The 19,861-nt window shown below is 45.1% G+C and overlaps 1 protein-coding gene across 2 annotated transcripts in view; it reads left to right on the top strand.

The window, feature by feature from the left end:
* Positions 1-19,861, top strand: part of ECPAS (Ecm29 proteasome adaptor and scaffold) — a 280,472-nt gene that overhangs the window by 175,416 nt on the left and 85,195 nt on the right. For both annotated transcript variants that reach the window (XM_063914681.1, XM_063914682.1), the window contains exons 28-31: positions 12,690-12,758; positions 15,197-15,314; positions 16,491-16,658; positions 19,455-19,534. In XM_063914681.1, the coding sequence (XP_063770751.1) occupies positions 12,690-12,758; positions 15,197-15,314; positions 16,491-16,658; positions 19,455-19,534 (435 nt within the window). The remainder of the gene's footprint in view (positions 1-12,689; positions 12,759-15,196; positions 15,315-16,490; positions 16,659-19,454; positions 19,535-19,861) is intronic.

Genomic DNA, 19,861 nt, shown 5'->3' with positions numbered 1-19,861 from the left:
CTCTGGACATCAAAGATGCTTATCTCCACGTCCCAATCTACCCTTCTCACCAAGGGTACCTCAGGTTTGTAGTACAAAACTGTCACTATCAGTTTCAGACGCTGCCGTTTGGGTTGTCCACGGCACCTCGGGTCTTTACCAAGGTAATGGCCGAAATGATGATTCTTCTTCGAAGAAAAGGCGTTTTAATTATCCCTTACTTGGACGATCTCCTGATAAGGGCAAGGTCCAGGGAACAGTTACACGTCTCCTGTTCCTAGGAATGATTCTGGACACAGTCCAGAAAAAGGTGTTTCTCCCAGAGGAGAAGGCCAGGGAGTTATCCGAGCTAGTCAGGAATCTCCTAAAACCAGGCCAGGTGTCAGTGCATCAGTGCACGAGGGTCCTGGGAAAAATGGTGGCTTCTTACGAAGCGATTCCATTCGGAAGATTCCATGCAAGTGGGATCTTCTGGACAAATGGTCCGGATCGCATCTTCAGATGCATCAGCGGATAACCCTGTCGCCAAGGACAAGGGTGTCTCTTCTGTGGTGGCTGCAGAGTGCTCATCTTCTAGAGGGCCGCAGATTCGGCATTCAGGATTGGATCCTGGTGACCACGGATGCCAGCCTGAGAGGCTGGGGAGCAGTCACACAGGGACGAAATTTCCAGGGCTTGTGGTCAAGCATGGAAACATCTCTTCATATAAACATTCTGGAACTAAGGGCCATTTACAATGCCCTAAGTCAAGCAAAACCCCTGCTTCAGGGTCAGGCGGTATTGATCCAATCGGACAACATCACGTCAGTCGCCCACGTAAACAGACAGGGCGGCACGAGAAGCAGGAGGGCGATGGCAGAAGCTGCAAGGATTCTTCGCTGGGCGGAGAATCATGTGATAGCACTGTCAGCAGTGTTCATTCCGGGAGTGGACAACTGGGAAGCGGACTTCCTCAGCAGACGCGACCTTCACCCGGGGGAGTGGGGACTTCATCCAGAAGTCTTCCAAGAGATGGTAAACCGTTGGGAAAAACCAAAGGTGGACATGATGGCGTCCCGTCTCAACAAAAAACTAGACAGATATTGCGCCAGGTCAAGGGACCCTCAGGCAATAGCGGTGGACGCTCTGGTAACACCATGGGTGTACCAGTCAGTGTATGTGTTCCCTCCTCTGCCTCTCATACCAAAAGTACTGAGAATCATAAAAAGGAGAGGAGTAAGAACTATACTCGTGGTTCCGGATTGGCCAAGAAGGACTTGGTACCCGGAACTTCAAGAGATGCTCACGGAGGAACCGTGGCCTCTACCTCTAAGAAAGGACCTGCTCCAGCAGGGGCCTTGTCTGTTCCAAGACTTACCGCGGCTGTGTTTGACGGCATGGCGGTTGAACGCCGGATCCTGAAGGAAAAAGGCATTCCAGAAGAAGTCATCCCTACCCTGATAAAGGCCAGGAAGGATGTAACCGCAAAACATTATCACCGCATTTGGCGAAAATATGTTGCGTGGTGTGAGGCCAAAGAGGCCCCTACAGAGGAATTTCAACTGGGTCGCTTCCTACATTTCCTGCAAACAGGACTGTCTATGGGCCTAAAATTAGGGTCCATTAAGGTTCAAATTTCGGCCCTGTCGATTTTTCTTCCAAAAAGAACTGGTTTCAGTGCCTGAAGTCCAGACGTTTGTCAAAGGGGTACTGCATATACAGCCTCCTTTTGTGCCCCCGGTGGCACCTTGGGATCTCAATGTGGTTTTGGGGTTCCTAAAATCACATTGGTTTGAACCACTCACCACTGTGGAATTAAAATATCTCACATGGAAGGTGGTAATGCTGTTAGCCCTGGCTTCAGCCAGGCGTGTCTCAGAATTGGCGGCTTTATCTTATAAAAGCCCTTACCTGATTTTTCACACGGATAGGGCAGAATTGAGGACTCGTCCTCAATTTCTCCCAAAGGTGGTTTCAGCGTTTCACGTGAACCAGCCTATTGTGGTGCCTGCGGCTACTAGGGACTTGGAGGACTCCAAGTTACTGGACGTAGTCAGGGCCCTGAAAATATATATTTCCAGGACGGCTGGAGTCAGGAAATCTGACTCGCTGTTTATCCTGTATGCACCCAACAAGCTGGGTGCTCCTGCTTCTAAGCAGACGATTGCTCGTTGGATTTGTAGTACAATTCAGCTTGCACATTCTGTGGCAGGCCTGCCACAGCCAAAATCTGTAAAAGCCCATTCCACAAGGAAGGTGGGCTCATCTTGGGCGGCTGCCCGAGGGGTCTCGGCTTTACAACTTTGCCGAGCAGCTACTTGGTCAGGGGCAAACACGTTTGCTAAATTCTACAAATTTGATACCCTGGCTGAGGAGGACCTGGAGTTCTCTCATTCGGTGCTGCAGAGTCATCCGCACTCTCCCGCCCGTTTGGGAGCTTTGGTATAATCCCCATGGTCCTTACGGAGTCCCAGCATCCACTTAGGACGTTAGAGAAAATAAGAATTTACTTACCGATAATTCTATTTCTCATAGTCCGTAGTGGATGCTGGGCGCCCATCCCAAGTGCGGATTGTCTGCAATACTTGTATATAGTTATTGTTACAAAATTCGGGTTATTGTTGTGAGCCATCTTTTCAGAGGCTCCTTCGTTTATCATACTGTTAACTGGGTTCAGATCACAGGTTGTACGGTGTGATTGGTGTGGCTGGTATGAGTCTTACCCGGGATTCAAGATCCTTCCTTATTATGTACGCTCGTCCGGGCACAGTATCCTAACTGAGGCTTGGAGGAGGGTCATAGGGGGAGGAGCCAGTGCACACCAGCTAGTTCAAGCTTTTACTTTTGTGCCCAGTCTCCTGCGGAGCCGCTATTCCCCATGGTCCTTACGGAGTCCCAGCATCCACTACGGACTATGAGAAATAGAATTATCGGTAAGTAAATTCTTATTATTTTCTTTTTCTAGTGGTTTATAACACCGATGGTTGCATTGTTTCATTAATTGTATTGCAAAAATGATCTATAATTAACACTGCGCATTAATAATCTTGTACCTGTGTATATATTCTAGATGGTAAATTGTTTTATTATCCTTTTATATTTCCTTATTATGGTTTATAGTAATTTAGAAGTGTAAAATGCTGAGAGCCCTTGTTCTAAATGCTGATAGAACCTATTACTATATTTATTATAGAGATTGGGGTACATTTGTTGGAAAAATTGAGTTTTTTATTACACTGCAAATGATACAAAAGCTTTGTACATGAATAATTGTGTAGCACAGGTAATATTCACCAAACATAGCCCATTTAGCGATGTCCTTTCTAGAGTAAATCTCCCTTGCCGCTGCAATATCCAGCACAGGAAAGTACCTTGCTGTCACACCCTTAACCTCTTCTACTACTAGAGTAATAGGCCACAAAATACCAATAATAAAATCACACACTACACAACCAATCACACTATACTGGCAATAAATACTCCACATTACCAGTGTGACACAATCTAACATGGCCTCAGAACGGTCATGTGCTCATGTCATCAGTCATCTAGTTTTTCTATTCTGATCTTCTCACATTGCATAATCAGCATTATATGCCATCACTAAAATATACGGTCATCGTAAAACGCCATATAATGCTACCACTGTAATATCCTACTGTACTCAAATACCTAAACTGTACTGTCACTTAAATACACCACATAACATACTACATCCTTAACTCCCTAGTCCTTATGCTTTCACTCAAACTATATTGTCACCAAAATATCCAACCCTCAAAATACTGCCCTAACATACGCGACACAATATTTACACCAACACTGTACTAATACCAGATTATCCCACACAGCGTGCTGTCATTATAACATCCTAACACCCACACTATATTTTCTCCGTAATACCCCATATGTCTCTTCTCCTACACATATTGCTTTCTACTCACCACACTAACAAGAATATTATACTTGTAAAACAATCTCAGTTGCTCAGTGCTGTGTAACCTCCATACCCATCTTCCAAAGTGCCATATTAATAAAATTGGTTTGAACAGAGGGCCACAAAAAATTTTCTCGGTTTGCCTCTGAGCAGTCAGTGTTAACAAGAGTTCATAGCTGATAAAATCTTATTTAAGAAACATTAAAACTCATACAGACCTCTTGAAATAAACATATTTTTAATACATCTTCTGTCACTATTTCAACAAATACACAATTTATAGCTGCTAAATAACAGTGTTATATTCAACATAAACAGCAGCTATGTTCATAAGTCAGATATTTTAAACATTTTCCTAATCATGGCATACTGAACAAATGATTAAAATTGTCACACTAAAGCTCAAAATATGCCAACATCTGTGGCACAAATTCATATGATACACAGTAATGCTTCCATCTGGTAATATGTCACACACAGCCCCCCTCATGACTTTACGTGCCAGCCTAGAGCCGGTCTCTTGACCTTATACAGTGCATCCGGAAAGTATTCACAGCGCTTCACTTTTTCCACATTTTGTTGTTACAGGCTTATTCCAAAATGGAAAAAAATCATTTTTGTCCTCAAAATTCTACACCCAATGCCCTATAATGACAACGTGAAAAAAGTTATTTTGAGAGTTTTGCAAATTTATTAAAAATAAAAAACTAAGAAATCACATGTACATAAGTATTCACAGCCTCTGCCATGAAGCTCAAAATTGAGCTCCTGTGCATCCTGTTTCCACTGATCATCCTTGAGATGTTCCTACAGCTTAATTGAAGTCCACGTGTGGTAAATTCAGGTAATTGGAGATGATTTGGAAAAGCACACACCTTTCCATATAAGGTCCCACACTTCATAGTGCTCATCTGAGCACAAGCCAAGCATGAAATCAAAGGAATTGTCTGGAGACCTCTGAGGCAGGATTGTCTCGAGGTACAAATCTTGGGAAGGGTACAGAAAAATATCTGCTGCTTTGAAGGTCCCAATGAGCACAGTGGCCTCCATCATCTGTAAATGGAAGACGTCCGGAACCACCAGGACTCTTCCTAGGGCTGGTCGGCCGTCTACACTGAGTGATCGGGGTAGAAGGGCCCTAGTCAGGGAGGTGACCATGAACCTGATGGTCACTCTGTCAGAGCTACGGCATTCCTCTGTGGATCAGCAATCCACCAATCAGGCCTGTATGGTAGAGTGGCCAGGCTGAAGCCATGCGTTAGTAAAAAGCACATGGCAGCTCGCCTGGAGTTTGCCAAAATGTACCTGAAGGACTCTCAGACCATGAGAAACAAAGTTCTCTGGTCTGATGAGACAAAGATGTAACTCTTTAGCGTGAATGCCAGACGTTATTTTTGGTGGAAACCAGGCACCGCTTATCACCAGGCCAACACCATCCCTACAGTGAAGCATGGTGGTGGCAGCATCATGCTGTGGGGATGTTTTTTATCGACCGGAACCGGGAGACTATTCAGGATAGAGGGAAAGATGAATGCAGCAATGTACAGAGACATCCTTGATGAAAACCTGCTCCAGAGCGCTCTTGACCTTAGATTGGGGCGAAGGTTCATCTTTCAGCAGGGCATCGACCTTAAGCACACAGCCAAGATATCAAAGGAATGGCTTCAGGACAACTTTGTGAATGTCCTTGAGTGGCCAGCCAGAGCCCAGACTTGAATCCGATTGAACATCTCTGGAGAGATCTGAAAATGGCTGTGCACCGACGCTTCCCATTCAACCTGATGGAGCTTGAGAGATCCTGCAAAGAAGAATGGGCGAAACTGCCCAAAGATAGGTGTGCCAAGCTTGTGGTATCATATTCAAAAAGACTTGTGGCTGTAATTTCTGCCAAAGGTGCATCAACAAAGTATTGAGCAAAGGCTGTGAATACTTATGTACATGTGATTTTCTTAGTTTCTCTATCGTCCTAAGTGGATGCTGGGGTTCCTGAAAGGACCATGGGGAATAGCGGCTCCGCAGGAGACAGGGCACAAAAAAGTAAAGCTTTACTAGGTCAGGTGGTGTGCACTGGCTCCTCCCCCTATGACCCTCCTCCAGACTCCAGTTAGATTTTGTGCCCGAACGAGAAGGGTGCAATCTAGGTGGCTCTCCTAAAGAGCTGCTTAGAGAAAGTTTAGTTTAGGTTTTTTTACTTTACAGTGAGTCCTGCTGGCAACAGGATCACTGCAACGAGGGACTTAGGGGAGAAGTAGTAAACTCACCTGCGTGCAGAGTGGATTTGCTGCTTGGCTACTGGACACCATTAGCTCCAGAGGGATCGAACACAGGCCCAGCCATGGAGTCCGGTCCCGGAGCCGCGCCGCCGACCCCCTTGCAGATGCTGAAGCGTGAAGAGGTCCAGAAACCGGCGGCTGAAGACTCCTCAGTCTTCATAAGGTAGCGCACAGCACTGCAGCTGTGCGCCATTTTCCTCTCAGCACACTTCACACGGCAGTCACTGAGGGTGCAGAGCGCTGGGGGGGGGCGCTCTGAGAGGCAAATAAAAACCTTATAAAAGGCTAAAAATACCTCACATATAGCCCACAGGGGCTATATGGAGATATTTAACCCCTGCCTGACTAAAATAATAGCGGGAGAAGAACCCGCCGAGAAAGGGGCGGGGCCTATCTCCTCAGCACACGGCGCCATTTTCTGTCACAGCTCCGCTGGTCAGGACGGCTCCCAGGTCTCTCCCCTGCACTGCACTACAGAAACAGGGTAAAACAGAGAGGGGGGGCACATTAATGGCTATATATTGTATATATTAAAGCAGCTATAAGGGAGCACTTAATTATAAGGCTATCCCTGTTATATATAGCGCTTTTTGGTGTGTGCTGGCAGACTCTCCCTCTGTCTCCCCAAAAGGGCTAGTGGGTCCTGTCTTCATTAGAGCATTCCCTGTGTGTTTGCTGTGTGTGTCGGTACGTGGTGTCGACATGTATGAGGACGATATTGGTGTGGAGGCGGAGCAATTGCCAAATATGCAGATGTCACCCCCCAGGGGGTCGACACCAGAATGGATGCCTTTATTTGTGGAATTACGTGATAGTTTATCTTCACTTAAACAGTCGGTTGAGGACATGAGGCGGCCGGACAATCAATTAATGCCTGTCCAGGCGCCTCAAACACCGTCAGGGGCTGTAAAACGCCCTTTGCCTCAGTCGGTCGACACAGACCCAGACACAGGCACTGATTCTAGTGACGACGGTGGAAATTCAAACGTATTTTCCAGTAGGGCCACACGTTATATGATTTTGGCAATGAAGGAGACGTTACATTTAGCTGATACTACAGATACCGTAAAACAGGGTATTATGTATGGTGTGAAAAAACTACCAACAGTTTTTCCTGAATCAGAAGAGTTAAATGACGTGTGTGATGAAGCGTGGGTTGCTCCTGATAGAAAGTTGATAATTTCAAAAAAATTATTGGCATTATACCCTTTCCCGCCAGAGGTTAGGGCGCGCTGGGAAACACCCCCTAAGGTGGACAAGGCGCTCACACGCTTATCTAAACAAGTGGCGTTACCCTCTCCTGAGACGGCCGCACTTAAGGATCCATCAGATAGGAGGATGGAAGTTATTCAAAAGAGTATATACACACATGCAGGTGTTATACTACGACCAGCTATAGCAACTGCCTGGATGTGCAGTGCTGGAGTAGTTTGGTCAGAATCCCTGATTGAAAATATTGATACCCTAGATAGGGACAAGGTTTTGCTGTCGTTAGAACAAATAAAGGATGCATTTATCTATATGCGTGATGCACAGAGAGATATCTGCACACTGGCATCTCGGGTGAGTGCTATGTCCATTTCAGCCAGAAGAGCCTTATGGACACGACAGTGGACAGGTGATGCGGATTCAAAACGTCATATGGAAGTTTTGCCGTATAAAGGGGAGGAGTTATTTGGAGTCGGTCTATCAGACTTGGTGGCCACGGCTACTGCCGGGAAATCCACCTTTTTACCTCAAGTCACTCCCCAACAGAAAAAGGCACCGACCTTTCAACCGCAGCCCTTTCGCTCCTACAAAAATAAGAGAGCAAAGGGCTTGTCGTACCTGCCACGAGGCAGAGGCAGAGGGAAGAGACACCAACAGGCAGCTCCTTCCCAGGAACAGAAGCCCTCCCCGGCTCCTGCAAAAACCTCAGCATGACGCTGGGGCCTCTCAAGCGGACTCGGGGACAGTGGGCGGCCGTCTCAAAAATTACAGCGCGCAGTGGGCTCACTCGCAGGTAGACCCCTGGATCCTGCAGATAATATCTCAGGGGTACAGGTTGGAATTAGAGACGGATCCTCCTCATCGTTTCCTGAAGTCTGCGTTACCAACCGTCTCGTCCGAAAGGGAGATGGTTTTGGACGCCATTCACAAGCTGTACTCTCAGCAGGTGATAGTCAAAGTACCCCTCTTACAACAAGGAAAGGGGTATTATTCCACTCTATTTGTGGTACCGAAGCCGGATGGCTCGGTAAGGCCTATTCTAAATCTAAAGTCCTTGAACATCTACATAAAAAAGTTCAAGTTCAAGATGGAGTCACTCAGAGCAGTGATAGCGAACCTGGAAGAAGGGGACTTTATGGTATCCTTGGACATCAAGGATGCGTATCTCCACGTTCCGATTTACCCCGCACACCAGGGGTACCTCAGGTTCGTTGTTCAAAACTGTCACTATCAGTTTCAGACGCTGCCGTTCGGATTGTCCACGGCGCCTCGGGTCTTTACCAAGGTAATGGCCGAGATGATGATTCTTCTTCGAAGAAAAGGCGTATTAGTTATCCCATACTTGGACGATCTCCTGATAAGGGCAAGGTCCAGAGAACAGCTGGAGACAGGATTAGCACTATCTCAAGAGGTGCTAAGACAACACGGGTGGATTCTGAATATTCCAAAAATCCCAATTAATCCCGACAACTCGTCTGCTGTTCCTAGGAATGATTCTGGACACGGTCCAGAAAAAGGTTTTCCTTCCCGAGGAAAAAGCCAAGGAGTTATCCGACCTGGTCAGGAACCTCCTAAAACCAGGAAAGGTGTCAGTACATCAATGCACAAGAGTCCTGGGAAAAATGGTGGCTTCTTACGAAGCAATTCCATTCGGCAGATTCCATGCAAGAATATTCCAAAGGGATCTGTTGGACAAATGGTCAGGGTCGCATCTGCAGATGCACCTGCGAATAACCCTGTCACCAAAGACAAGGGTGTCACTTCTGTGGTGGTTGCAGAAGGCTCACCTATTAGAAGGCCGCAGATTCGGCATTCAGGATTGGATCCTGGTGACCACGGACGCCAGCCTGAGAGGCTGGGGAGCAGTCACACAAGGAAGAAACTTCCAGGGAGTATGGACGAGCCTGGAAAAGTCTCTTCACATAAACATTCTGGAACTAAGAGCAATCTACAATGCTCTAAGCCAGGCGGAACTTCTCCTGCAAGGGAAGCCGGTGTTGATTCAGTCGGACAACATCACGGCGGTCGCCCATGTAAACAGGCAGGGCGGCACAAGAAGCAGGAGTGCAATGGCAGAAGCTGCCAAGATTCTTCGCTGGGCGGAGAATCACGTGATAGCACTGTCAGCAGTGTTCATCCCGGGCGTGGACAACTGGGAAGCAGACTTCCTCAGCAGACACGATCTTCATCCGGGAGAGTGGGGTCTACATCCAGAGGTCTTCAACATGTTAATAGACCGTTGGGAAAGACCAATTGTAGACATGATGGCGTCTCGCCTCAACAAGAAACTGGACAAATATTGCGCCAGGTCAAGAGATCCACAGGCAATAGCTGTGGACGCACTGGTAACTCCTTGGGTGTACCAGTCAGTGTATGTGTTTCCTCCTCTGCCGCTCATACCAAAGGTATTGAAGATCATACGGCAAAGAAGAGTAAGAACAATACTAGTGGTTCCGGATTGGCCGAGAAGAACTTGGTACCCGGAACTTCAAGAGATGCTCACGGACGAACCGTGGCCTCTACCTCTGAGAAGGGACCTGCTACAGCAGGGTCCCTGTCTCTTTCAAGACTTACCGCGGCTGCGTTTGACGGCATGGCGGTTGAACGCCAGATCCTAAAAGGGAAAGGCATTCCAGAAGAAGTCATTCCTACCTTGATTAAGGCACGGAAGGAAGTCACCGTGAAACATTATCACCGCATTTGGCGAAAATATGTTGCGTGGTGCGAGGATCGGAGTGTTCCGACGGAGGAATTTCAACTGGGTCGTTTCCTACATTTCCTACAATCAGGATTGTCTATGGGTCTCAAATTGGGATCCATTAAGGTTCAAATTTCGGCCCTGTCAATATTCTTCCAAAAAGAATTGGCCTCTGTCCCTGAGGTCCAGACTTTTGTCAAAGGAGTACTGCATATACAGCCTCCTGTGGTGCCTCCGGTGGCACCGTGGGATCTAAATGTAGTTTTAGATTTCCTCAAATCCCATTGGTTTGAACCATTGAAAAAGGTGGATTTGAAATATCTCACATGGAAAGTGACTATGTTACTGGCCCTGGCTTCTGCCAGGAGAGTATCTGAATTGGCGGCTTTATCTTATAAAAGCCCTTATCTAATCTTCCATTCGGATAGGGCAGAACTGCGGACTCGTCCGCATTTTCTCCCTAAAGTGGTATCAGCATTTCATCTGAACCAACCTATTGTGGTGCCTGCGGCCACTAGCGACTTGGAGGACTCCAAGTTGTTGGACGTTGTCAGAGCTTTAAAAATATACATTTCAAGGACGGCTGGAGTCAGAAAATCTGACTCGCTGTTTATACTGTATGCACCCAACAAGTTGGGCGCACCTGCTTCTAAGCAGTCGATTGCTCGTTGGATTTGTAACACAATTCAACTTGCACATTCTGTGGCAGGCCTGCCACAGCCTAAAACTGTAAAAGCCCACTCCACAAGGAAGGTGGGCTCATCTTGGGCGGCTGCCCGAGGGGTCTCGGCATTACAACTCTGCCGAGCAGCTACGTGGTCGGGGGAGAACACGTTTGTAAAATTTTACAAATTTGATACCCTGGCAAAGGAGGACCTGGAGTTCTCTCATTCGGTGCTGCAGAGTCATCCGCACTCTCCCGCCCGTTTGGGAGCTTTGGTATAATCCCCATGGTCCTTTCAGGAACCCCAGCATCCACTTAGGACGATAGAGAAAATAAGAATTTACTTACCGATAATTCTATTTCTCGGAGTCCGTAGTGGATGCTGGGCGCCCATCCCAAGTGCGGATTATCTGCAATACTTGTACATAGTTATTGTTAACTAATTCGGGTTATTGTTAAGGAGCCATCTTTAAGAGGCCCTTTCTGTTATCATACTGTTAACTGGGTTTAGATCACAAGTTGTACGGTGTGATTGGTGTGGCTGGTATGAGTCTTACCCGGGATTCAAAATGCCTCCCTTATTGTGTATGCTCGTCCGGGCACAGTACCTAACTGGAGTCTGGAGGAGGGTCATAGGGGGAGGAGCCAGTGCACACCACCTGACCTAGTAAAGCTTTACTTTTTTGTGCCCTGTCTCCTGCGGAGCCGCTATTCCCCATGGTCCTTTCAGGAACCCCAGCATCCACTACGGACTCCGAGAAATAGAATTATCGGTAAGTAAATTCTTATTTTTTTATTTTTAATAAATCTGCAAAAATCTCAAAATAACTAACTTTTTTTTTACGTTGTCATTATGGGGTATTGGTGGTCATTCCGAGTTGTTCACTCGCTAGCTGCTTTTAGCAGCATTGCAAACGCTAGACCGCCGCCCTCTGGGAGTGTATCTTAGTTTAGCAGAATAGCGAACGAAAGATTAGCAGAACTGCTACTAAATAATTCTCTGCAGTTTCTGAGTAGCTCCAGACCTACTCCTAGATTGCGATCAGCTCAGTCCGTTTAGTTCCTGGTTTGACGTCACAAACACGCCCTGCGTTCGGCCAGCCACTCCCCCGTTTCTCCAGCCACTCCTGCGTTTTTCCCTGGCACGCCTGCGTTTTTTTAGCACACTCCCGGAAAACGCTTGGTTACCTCCCAGAAACGCCCCTTTCCTGTCAATCACTCACCGATCAGCAGTGCGACTGAAAAGCACTGCACGAACACCAGCAAAACTGCTAAGTTTTGTGTTAAATAACTTAGCGCATGCGAGCTGTGTACCATGCGCATGCGCATTTTCCACCTAATCGCTGCGTTGCGAAAAACTGCAACGAGCGAACAACTCGGAATGACCCGCATTGTGTGTATAATTTTGTGGGAAAAAGTAAATTTATTCCATTTTGGAATAAGGCTGTAACATATCAAAACGTGGAAAAAGAGAAGCGCTGTGAATACTTTCCAGATGCACTATATACCAGTCCTGTGTCCCCTTCCCTCATTATTTTCCTCACTGAAAACATCTTCCTGGTTACCATCTATGTCTGCCTTGCCCGAATTATGTTACAAGACCCCGGCCATGTTGGTACTTTGCTTGAGTAATGCTCCTTGCTCCAGCCATGTTGGCACGTCATTGGATTCTGGAGGGGCAGGGCCGGACTGGAGGTGGGGATGCAGAAAGGACCAGCCCAGCAGTAACGTTGCTGGGCCACACTGAACAGTGCTGTCCAGAGAAATCTTATACATGGAGCCAGATTCCAGCAGGGGCAGGTTGTGTTTGTCTGCCCCTGAGTTAAACATATAGTACTTGGTGCAAATCAGCGTGTTCTAATAATATGGCTAACATTACTCGGCAAAATTAGGGTTTTTGCTCAATCTCTCATTTCAACCCGAAACCTAACCTTTTCTGTTTTATTCTAGGGCAAAGCATGAGGTGTCTGGAGACACTGAGGTTTTTCAAGGCACCTCCCTTGGCAAAACCCCAGATGGGTAAGCTTTTTTATTGTATTTGCACATAACTGAATCACTTAAATGTATGATTCCCCAGAATGTGTTACTTACACTGTGAAGTAATTGTTCATATATCATAGTGCGTGAACTGTACACATCCAAGACACTTGATTAGGAAAATATTTTCCTAGGTGGTAATGCAACTTTACTAGGGGTCTGCCTCCATTGTATAAGTACAGGCCAGTCTATATGATCCAGTCACAGAGCAATGTTATTTTGAGGAGATCAGTAGGTGGAAAATAGAAATAAAATAGATCTAAAATAGATCCTGTAGATATAATTTAGGGAGTCCAAGAAGGTGGAATGGAATTAATAAGCTCCCTAGGGGTGTATTTTCAGAGAGAACTTCAATATTTTGTTTGCTTTTTGTTCTAGAAACTTTGTGTGCAAAGGGAGAATAATCCACCACATGTGTGTACCCAGAAACATTCTTATAACTGGGAATGGAAGAAAGTAGTAAGAGTGTAGAAACTTTAAATTTACCAGCAAAACTCAGGCTTCTCCCCCTCTACCCCCACTGGCTTCTGGAAACTACAGGACCAGGAATACAGAAATGGGTGGGATTGTAGAAAACAAATGTAACTCACAATAAAAAGATTGAAAGGAACAAAACAATGAACCAGAACAGAAACATAAAGACTATAAAGGGGGGAGGTCCAGAATGCCCCATAGGTGTTGGAGCAGGGATGAACGGAAGACCAGGTGGCCACTCGATTAAACAGAGGCCCCAAGCAGGTTGTTCTTCCCAAATGTAAGCCTGGTGATGGTTATTTGATGCTGGCCAACATTTTTTGTGGACATCTCAAAGGACCAACAGGTCATCAATCCTGCACAATACCCAGGTTCTATGGACAAAGGTCTACAATATTCTTACAATACCAGAGAGTAAACGGACGATGTTCTTTTGGAAGCTTCTCCAGCACTTGGTCCAGGATCAAGATTTCCTGATTCTGGTGGAACTTAGTGACCACCTTGGGCTGAAAGGCAGAGTTGGTTCTTAATAAAAGTGCTACAGTTCATGCAGCATGCCAATGGGAAAACAGAGTCCCTGGTTCCAAAACTTTTCGAACTGTGAAGATGGCAAAGAGGAAGGCAGTCATCCAGATAAGGAAGCTTAACTCGCTGAATCAGATGATTAATAAAAATAGGGTGCTGTATGGCTGCTATAACCAGGTTTAGATACCATGGAGCAGCTGGGGAATATTTGGAGGCTGCATTTCAGGTAAAATTGAAATCAGAGGGCTTAAGCCTGAACCTATTAAGTGGCCTCTTTTAAGCCAAATTGCATGAACGGTGGTAATTCGTCAATGTTTGGGTATTTTTGCCCAAAACTTTTTTCTGAGCCTTGAACATGGTCTGGTCCATGCCATCATGAAATCTTTTAAGACTAAGGATCATTAAAGCAAGCTGAAGAAAACTCTGGTGAAGAAAGGGGCCCTTACTTAATAGGTCTCCTCTTGGAGGCAAGCACCATTCCTTGGCCTCTGCCATGCTGCAAATGTCTGTGTACAATGACGTTCTTGGCTTGTCAAATGCTATCAGAATCACCCGTACTCCCCCTCTTTACTTTCTTTGATCTTCTGCGGGTGTATCTCTAATGGATTGAATAGGAAGATCGGATCGAACTTACAAAGAACTAAAATGGCATCTTTCGGAAATGTATGCTCCTACCTTGTCCTGGGGCAGGAGCACATCACTTTATGAAACACTCAAGATGCCATTGTGTCAACATCTGGTTGACCCCCGCCAGCTGATATATGTGCTGTGTGTCTTTCGGATGAAGGGATCATTTACTGTTATGATGGGTTTGTCTTATGATAAAAATCAATTTCCCATCTTCTAACCTATAGATTTATGTAAGCCACAATTGTGGTTTTGTCCATCTATATCTTGATGGCACTTACCATAGTGTTGAAAACTGCTCTAAGCTTCAGCAGATTTATTAGGAGCTTGGAGTCCAAAACTCCAGTAGCCAGGACTGAAAAGCAGTGGCCCGCCAGCTACTGAATGCTGGCATCTGTTGTCCCTATCATCCAGTCCCAGAGGGGGGAAAAAGAGCTTGACTCCAACAGGCATTCTAAACATTCAAGTTCCCAAGTATCCTAGTGGATTGTAGATGGAGAAGAGAAAGTAGTGTTTTACAGTAGAAATTTATATTTATTCAGGAAATTACAGACAACCAATGTGTATAATGTGGCTTTAGCCTAAAGTCTAGGGACATATGTGAGTGTATGAAAAGTTTTTGGAATGTTTCATGTGGTGAAACAAACTACTGTATGGCCATGAAAAGTGGGCTGTACTACAGTAATTAACTAGTGAGGTGATATCTGTAGTGTACATTTATTGCTTCGTAACATGAGGTAGAAAAGTCATGCTAGGTGTTAATTATGATTTACATTTCTATTTTTTTTGCAAAGACAGGGGCTGTCTACATACAAGGAGCTGTGTGCATTGGCCAGTGACCTTAGTCAACCAGACCTCATATACAAATTCATGAACTTAGCTAACCACCATGCCATGTGGACTTCAAGGAAGGTAATATATTGGTAGAAATACATATCTTGTTCAAGCTAAGAATAAGTGAGACATTTGCCCACAGATTATTTAATGTAGTCATCTTTTTATTTAGCTATATTGGTGCTTTTCTGATTTTTAAGAGACTGCCTATTAAGAGGTTCTCACTTAATTTGAAGGTTTGCATAGTAAATTCTGTGATAAAATTTGGCGAAGCTAACACATGAGACAATGAATTTGTTTTAATTCAGTGAATTAGAATACAATGCACATTTACTATATGCTGACTGCACTCTCCCCCTGAACTGTTGGTCACTGTGTGAATGATTGATAAATGTATCTGTGTTGTGCGGTGAGGTGAGGGGGTGGGGCAGAGCCTTTTCTGTCATACTCCACTATACAACAGAGTTTTGAAGTTAAAAATTATATAAAAAATCCAAAGATATTTATTTATTTTATATATTATAGATATCATTTTTGTATTATTCTAATCCTCTTTATAGTCAAAACTCTGGAGTAAAAAGTCTATGAAAGGTGAGGCAGTGCCCCCCCTGCCTATCTTTTCTGCACATCTCTCATCAAAACTCACCAAATTTCTGTCAGTTTATACTGCTGCACCTGTGTATAATGCCCGCATGTACCCTATGGCTCATATACTGTGTGTAAATCTGGCTCTGGTACTAGCCAGTGTCTCCTAAACCATTTACCCCACCACATGTCACTGCAGTGTAGTTGCATTTTTCTCAATGTCTGAATGATCAGAAATAGAACAAGTAGCAATCCTGGCCCATTGTATGTTCACAAAGCTGTCTGAGTGTAATTTCTATTTGTTTAATTTAAGAAATCGGTTATCTTTATAATTTTTGTTGATGCAGTCCAGGTGTAATATGCAGGAGGGGCATAGCAATTGCCCATGTTAAGTCATTTTAAGAAAGAGTGACTGAGTAGGTCCATTTACATATTATTTATTTATGGTGCACACTTGTAAGAATGTACCATAATCTTGTAGTGAGTATCATGAATGCTTCTCTATGTGAAATTGGTGTCATGCTAGAGAATGGGCATTTAATGGGCTGTAACTATGAATTCATCTTTCTTTGTGCATGGTGTAGGGCTGATTCCTCATGATAATTTTGCTATGTGCATGTATCGCTAAATAAAAGTCCCTTTATGGTGATTTACATTTTTTTTTATTAGGGTGCAGCATTTGGCTTCAACGTTATTGCCACCAAGGCTGGAGAGCAGCTTGCTCCCTTTTTGCCACAACTCGTCCCACGCTTGTATCGCTATCAGTTTGACCCAAACACTGGAATCCGCCAGTCTATGACTAGCATTTGGAATGCCCTGGTCACAGATAAGACTACTGTAAGTTCTTGCTGTCAGTGTGATGTGTGAGCTTGGTAAACAGTTTGCTCGCTTTCTTTTTAGTCCATTGTATCACTTACAATTTTCCTATACAATACAAGTTGAATTTTGCTAAATGTTTAAAGTATAAGTTGATGAACAATGAATCACATCTTTTTTTTGCTGTGTTACGAAACTTATAGTCTGTGTTACTATTAAAGTTATATCCTAATAAGGCAGTTTATAATTAAAAAAAGTACATTACAGATATAGGGGTATATTCAATTAAGGTTGAAACTGCCGTCTTGTCGAAAAGACGGCAGTTTTCGACTTTTTCAGGTCGGAAGCAGTTCCGACCTATTCATTCCCGTGCATTTTTATTCGACAAGTCGGGGAATTCGATTTGTCAAATAATATGTGAATTGGCAGAATAGCTGCCGATTCACGTACTTCTAAGGGAAACAGGGCCAAATTCAACAGGTTTTGGCCCTGTTTCCGACTATCTCAGTTCGGCTTAAAAAAAAGTCGGACTGAGATGAGGGACCTGAGAGGAGGAGAGGGGGAAGAGCCGCGGGCAGACGGGGGAGAGTCGCGGCCAGACGGGGGACAGCATCGCTACAGCACAGCGCTGCAGGAGGATGCGTCATAGCTGCCGCTCACAGCAGCGTCCACCCCGGCTCCAGCAAGTAAGGTCCCGCTTGCTGAAGCCGGGTGGACATTGCCGTGAGGTCTGGCGGCTGTGCCACATCCTCCTGCAGCGCGGCTCTCCCCCGTCTGCCCGCGGCTCTCCTCCCTCTCCAGTCCCTCATCTCAATTCAACTTTTTTAAAGTCGAATTGAGATGTGCATTAAATAGCCCTTGTCGGATCCATTCCAACAAATGCATGTCGGAATAGATCCGACCTCAGTTGAATATACCCCATAAGCATCTGTATATTCATCCATGCTCACTACAAAGAGCATAGTCCTAAAAATCCTTCAAATGTGTTTTGTTTTTCTAAATGGTTGAAATTGTGACATTATCAAAAATGTTGAATCTCAGGTAAAAAAAAGAATAGGATTTATAAACTGGACGTTTAGGCCTGTGCTCCGAGGCATAGCCAGAACTTTGTGGGCCCCATAGCAACAATTTAAAGGGGCCCCTGCCCCAATGTTTTGAGAGAGACGCCTGTCTGCAGCAGTTGTTAATTTTATGCCCCATAGTAGTGCCATAGTTTATGTTCTGAAACATAGCAGTGCCCTAGTTCACATTGTCTCATCGTGGGGCTGCCATTACACATTATGCTACACTGTGCCCCTAATTCACATTATGACCTACAGTGCCCCCAGTGCGTATTATGTAACAGTATAGTGACCTACTGTTAATTTTATACCTCCATGACTCTATTACCCAGTTTTGTTCTATAACTTTTGTTTCCAATTGTAAAGCTTCCAAGCTTCCAATTTGCGCAGAAGATGCTAATAAGTGCATACTGTAGGCTAGCAATACAGGTGGCTTGCTGATGGTTGAAGATATACAGACCCAATGTTACACACAGGATAGTGCAGCTCAGCTATAAAGCAGTATCAAACCCGGGGATGGAATGTTGCTGGGAGTCCCCAGCAGAGATTCCCAGCATGTAGAGTGTCACTCTGAGGATGGTCTGGGATGCACGCTGTTATTAATAAAGGACCTGATTCAGCTTCAGTTTTGCTAATTTAGCAAAACTGCAGCTGGCCAGAATCGCATGCTGGGGGCCGCCCTGCATGCTAATGGAGACCGGCGATGTGATCGCAATTCAGTTGCGATTGCATCGCTAAATAAGGGAAGCCCTCCTGTCTGCACAGTCTAGCTGCAAAGTCAGTCGGGCCGCCGCCATTTTTCCCATCGCAGCGCCCAGAAACTGCCCCGACCCGCCCTCGTTTTCAACTCCATGCCCCCGCAATGCCGCATTGCTGCCCTGCGAATGCCTCTGCCTGTCAATCAGACTTAGGCGTTTGCCTCAATGCCATGTGAATGCATTACTGGCCCATGTGCAGATTGGGCACTGCGCATGTGCACTCGTTAGAAACCCCTCAGTATGCGATTCATACTGAATAAGGCCCAAAGTGTTGTCTGCCAGCTGATTTCTTAGTGTTGTGTATATATATGCCAGTGTTGTAAGATGACACCCAGCCATCCTTACCAGGATGCAGGTGGAACACTATGGTTGGTCTGTAAGTTTAGCTTGTTGCTGTAATGATAACCACTGACAATCAGCATGGATTCACTCCACTGGTGCAGTAAATGGTATAAATGCTGTAAAGTGTTTCTCAGTCTAGTGACACAATGGTTTCTTCAGAGGGAAATTGTTTTTAATATGTATATGTAATTGTTAAGTAGATATTAAGGGGCCAGTTCAGTAAGGTTAGCAAATTCTGCTAATCAGCAGAATTTGCTAACCATTAGCATGCATGCTGGGGGCCGCCCTGCGCTGGCAAGGCCGACCAGCATGCTGACCGGCGCCTCCCCCCCCCCCCCCCCTGCTTCAAGCAGAAATTGCGAACAGCACGCAATTTCTGCTTGTGGTTTTTATTTGTGGCCACGCAGCCGCACCCCCGACACGCCCCCATTCGCGTGTACCAGCCCACCGTTTCGGCTGGCACGCCTCGCAATGCTCCGTTTCCACCCAGAAAACGAAGCGTTGCCGCCCCGCGACCACCTCTGCCTGATTGACAGGCAGAGGCGATCGTAATTTCTGCGGCCCAGCCACTGTAGAAAGGTATTATTTTATTATTCTGAACAATGTAAGATAAACCACTGCTTATATAGTAATCTTCTTAATCTTATTTTCTACAGGTTGATAAATATTTAAGTGAAATCCTTCAAGATTTGATAAATAACCTGACTAGTAATATGTGGCGAATCCGTGAATCCAGGTACGCTGTACAGTACTAAAGAATGAAGTCCCAGAATACTGCACCAGTCATGGAAATAAGATTAATGCACTGGGCACTTTCTACTCAGTTGATCCCATCAGTAACTTTATTTGTAAAGTATTTTAAAACCATGCCATGAATATGAGTAAAAGAAAGTCCCATATGTGACATTACAATAAAATCTGTAGCTGTTTATCATTTGAGTTTTCAACATAGGTTAACAAGTTAAATTATAGATCTTTCACATAGGTTTTCATAAAAAAACAACAGGCTTTTAATTTGGGGTTGAGGGTAATTATCAAGTAGAAGTTTCCTTTATAAAACAGT

The sequence above is a fragment of the Pseudophryne corroboree genome, chromosome 1, assembly GCF_028390025.1.
Source record: "Pseudophryne corroboree isolate aPseCor3 chromosome 1, aPseCor3.hap2, whole genome shotgun sequence".
Taxonomy (NCBI): Eukaryota; Metazoa; Chordata; class Amphibia; order Anura; family Myobatrachidae; genus Pseudophryne; species Pseudophryne corroboree.
This window is presented reverse-complemented; position numbering and strand designations above follow the sequence as displayed.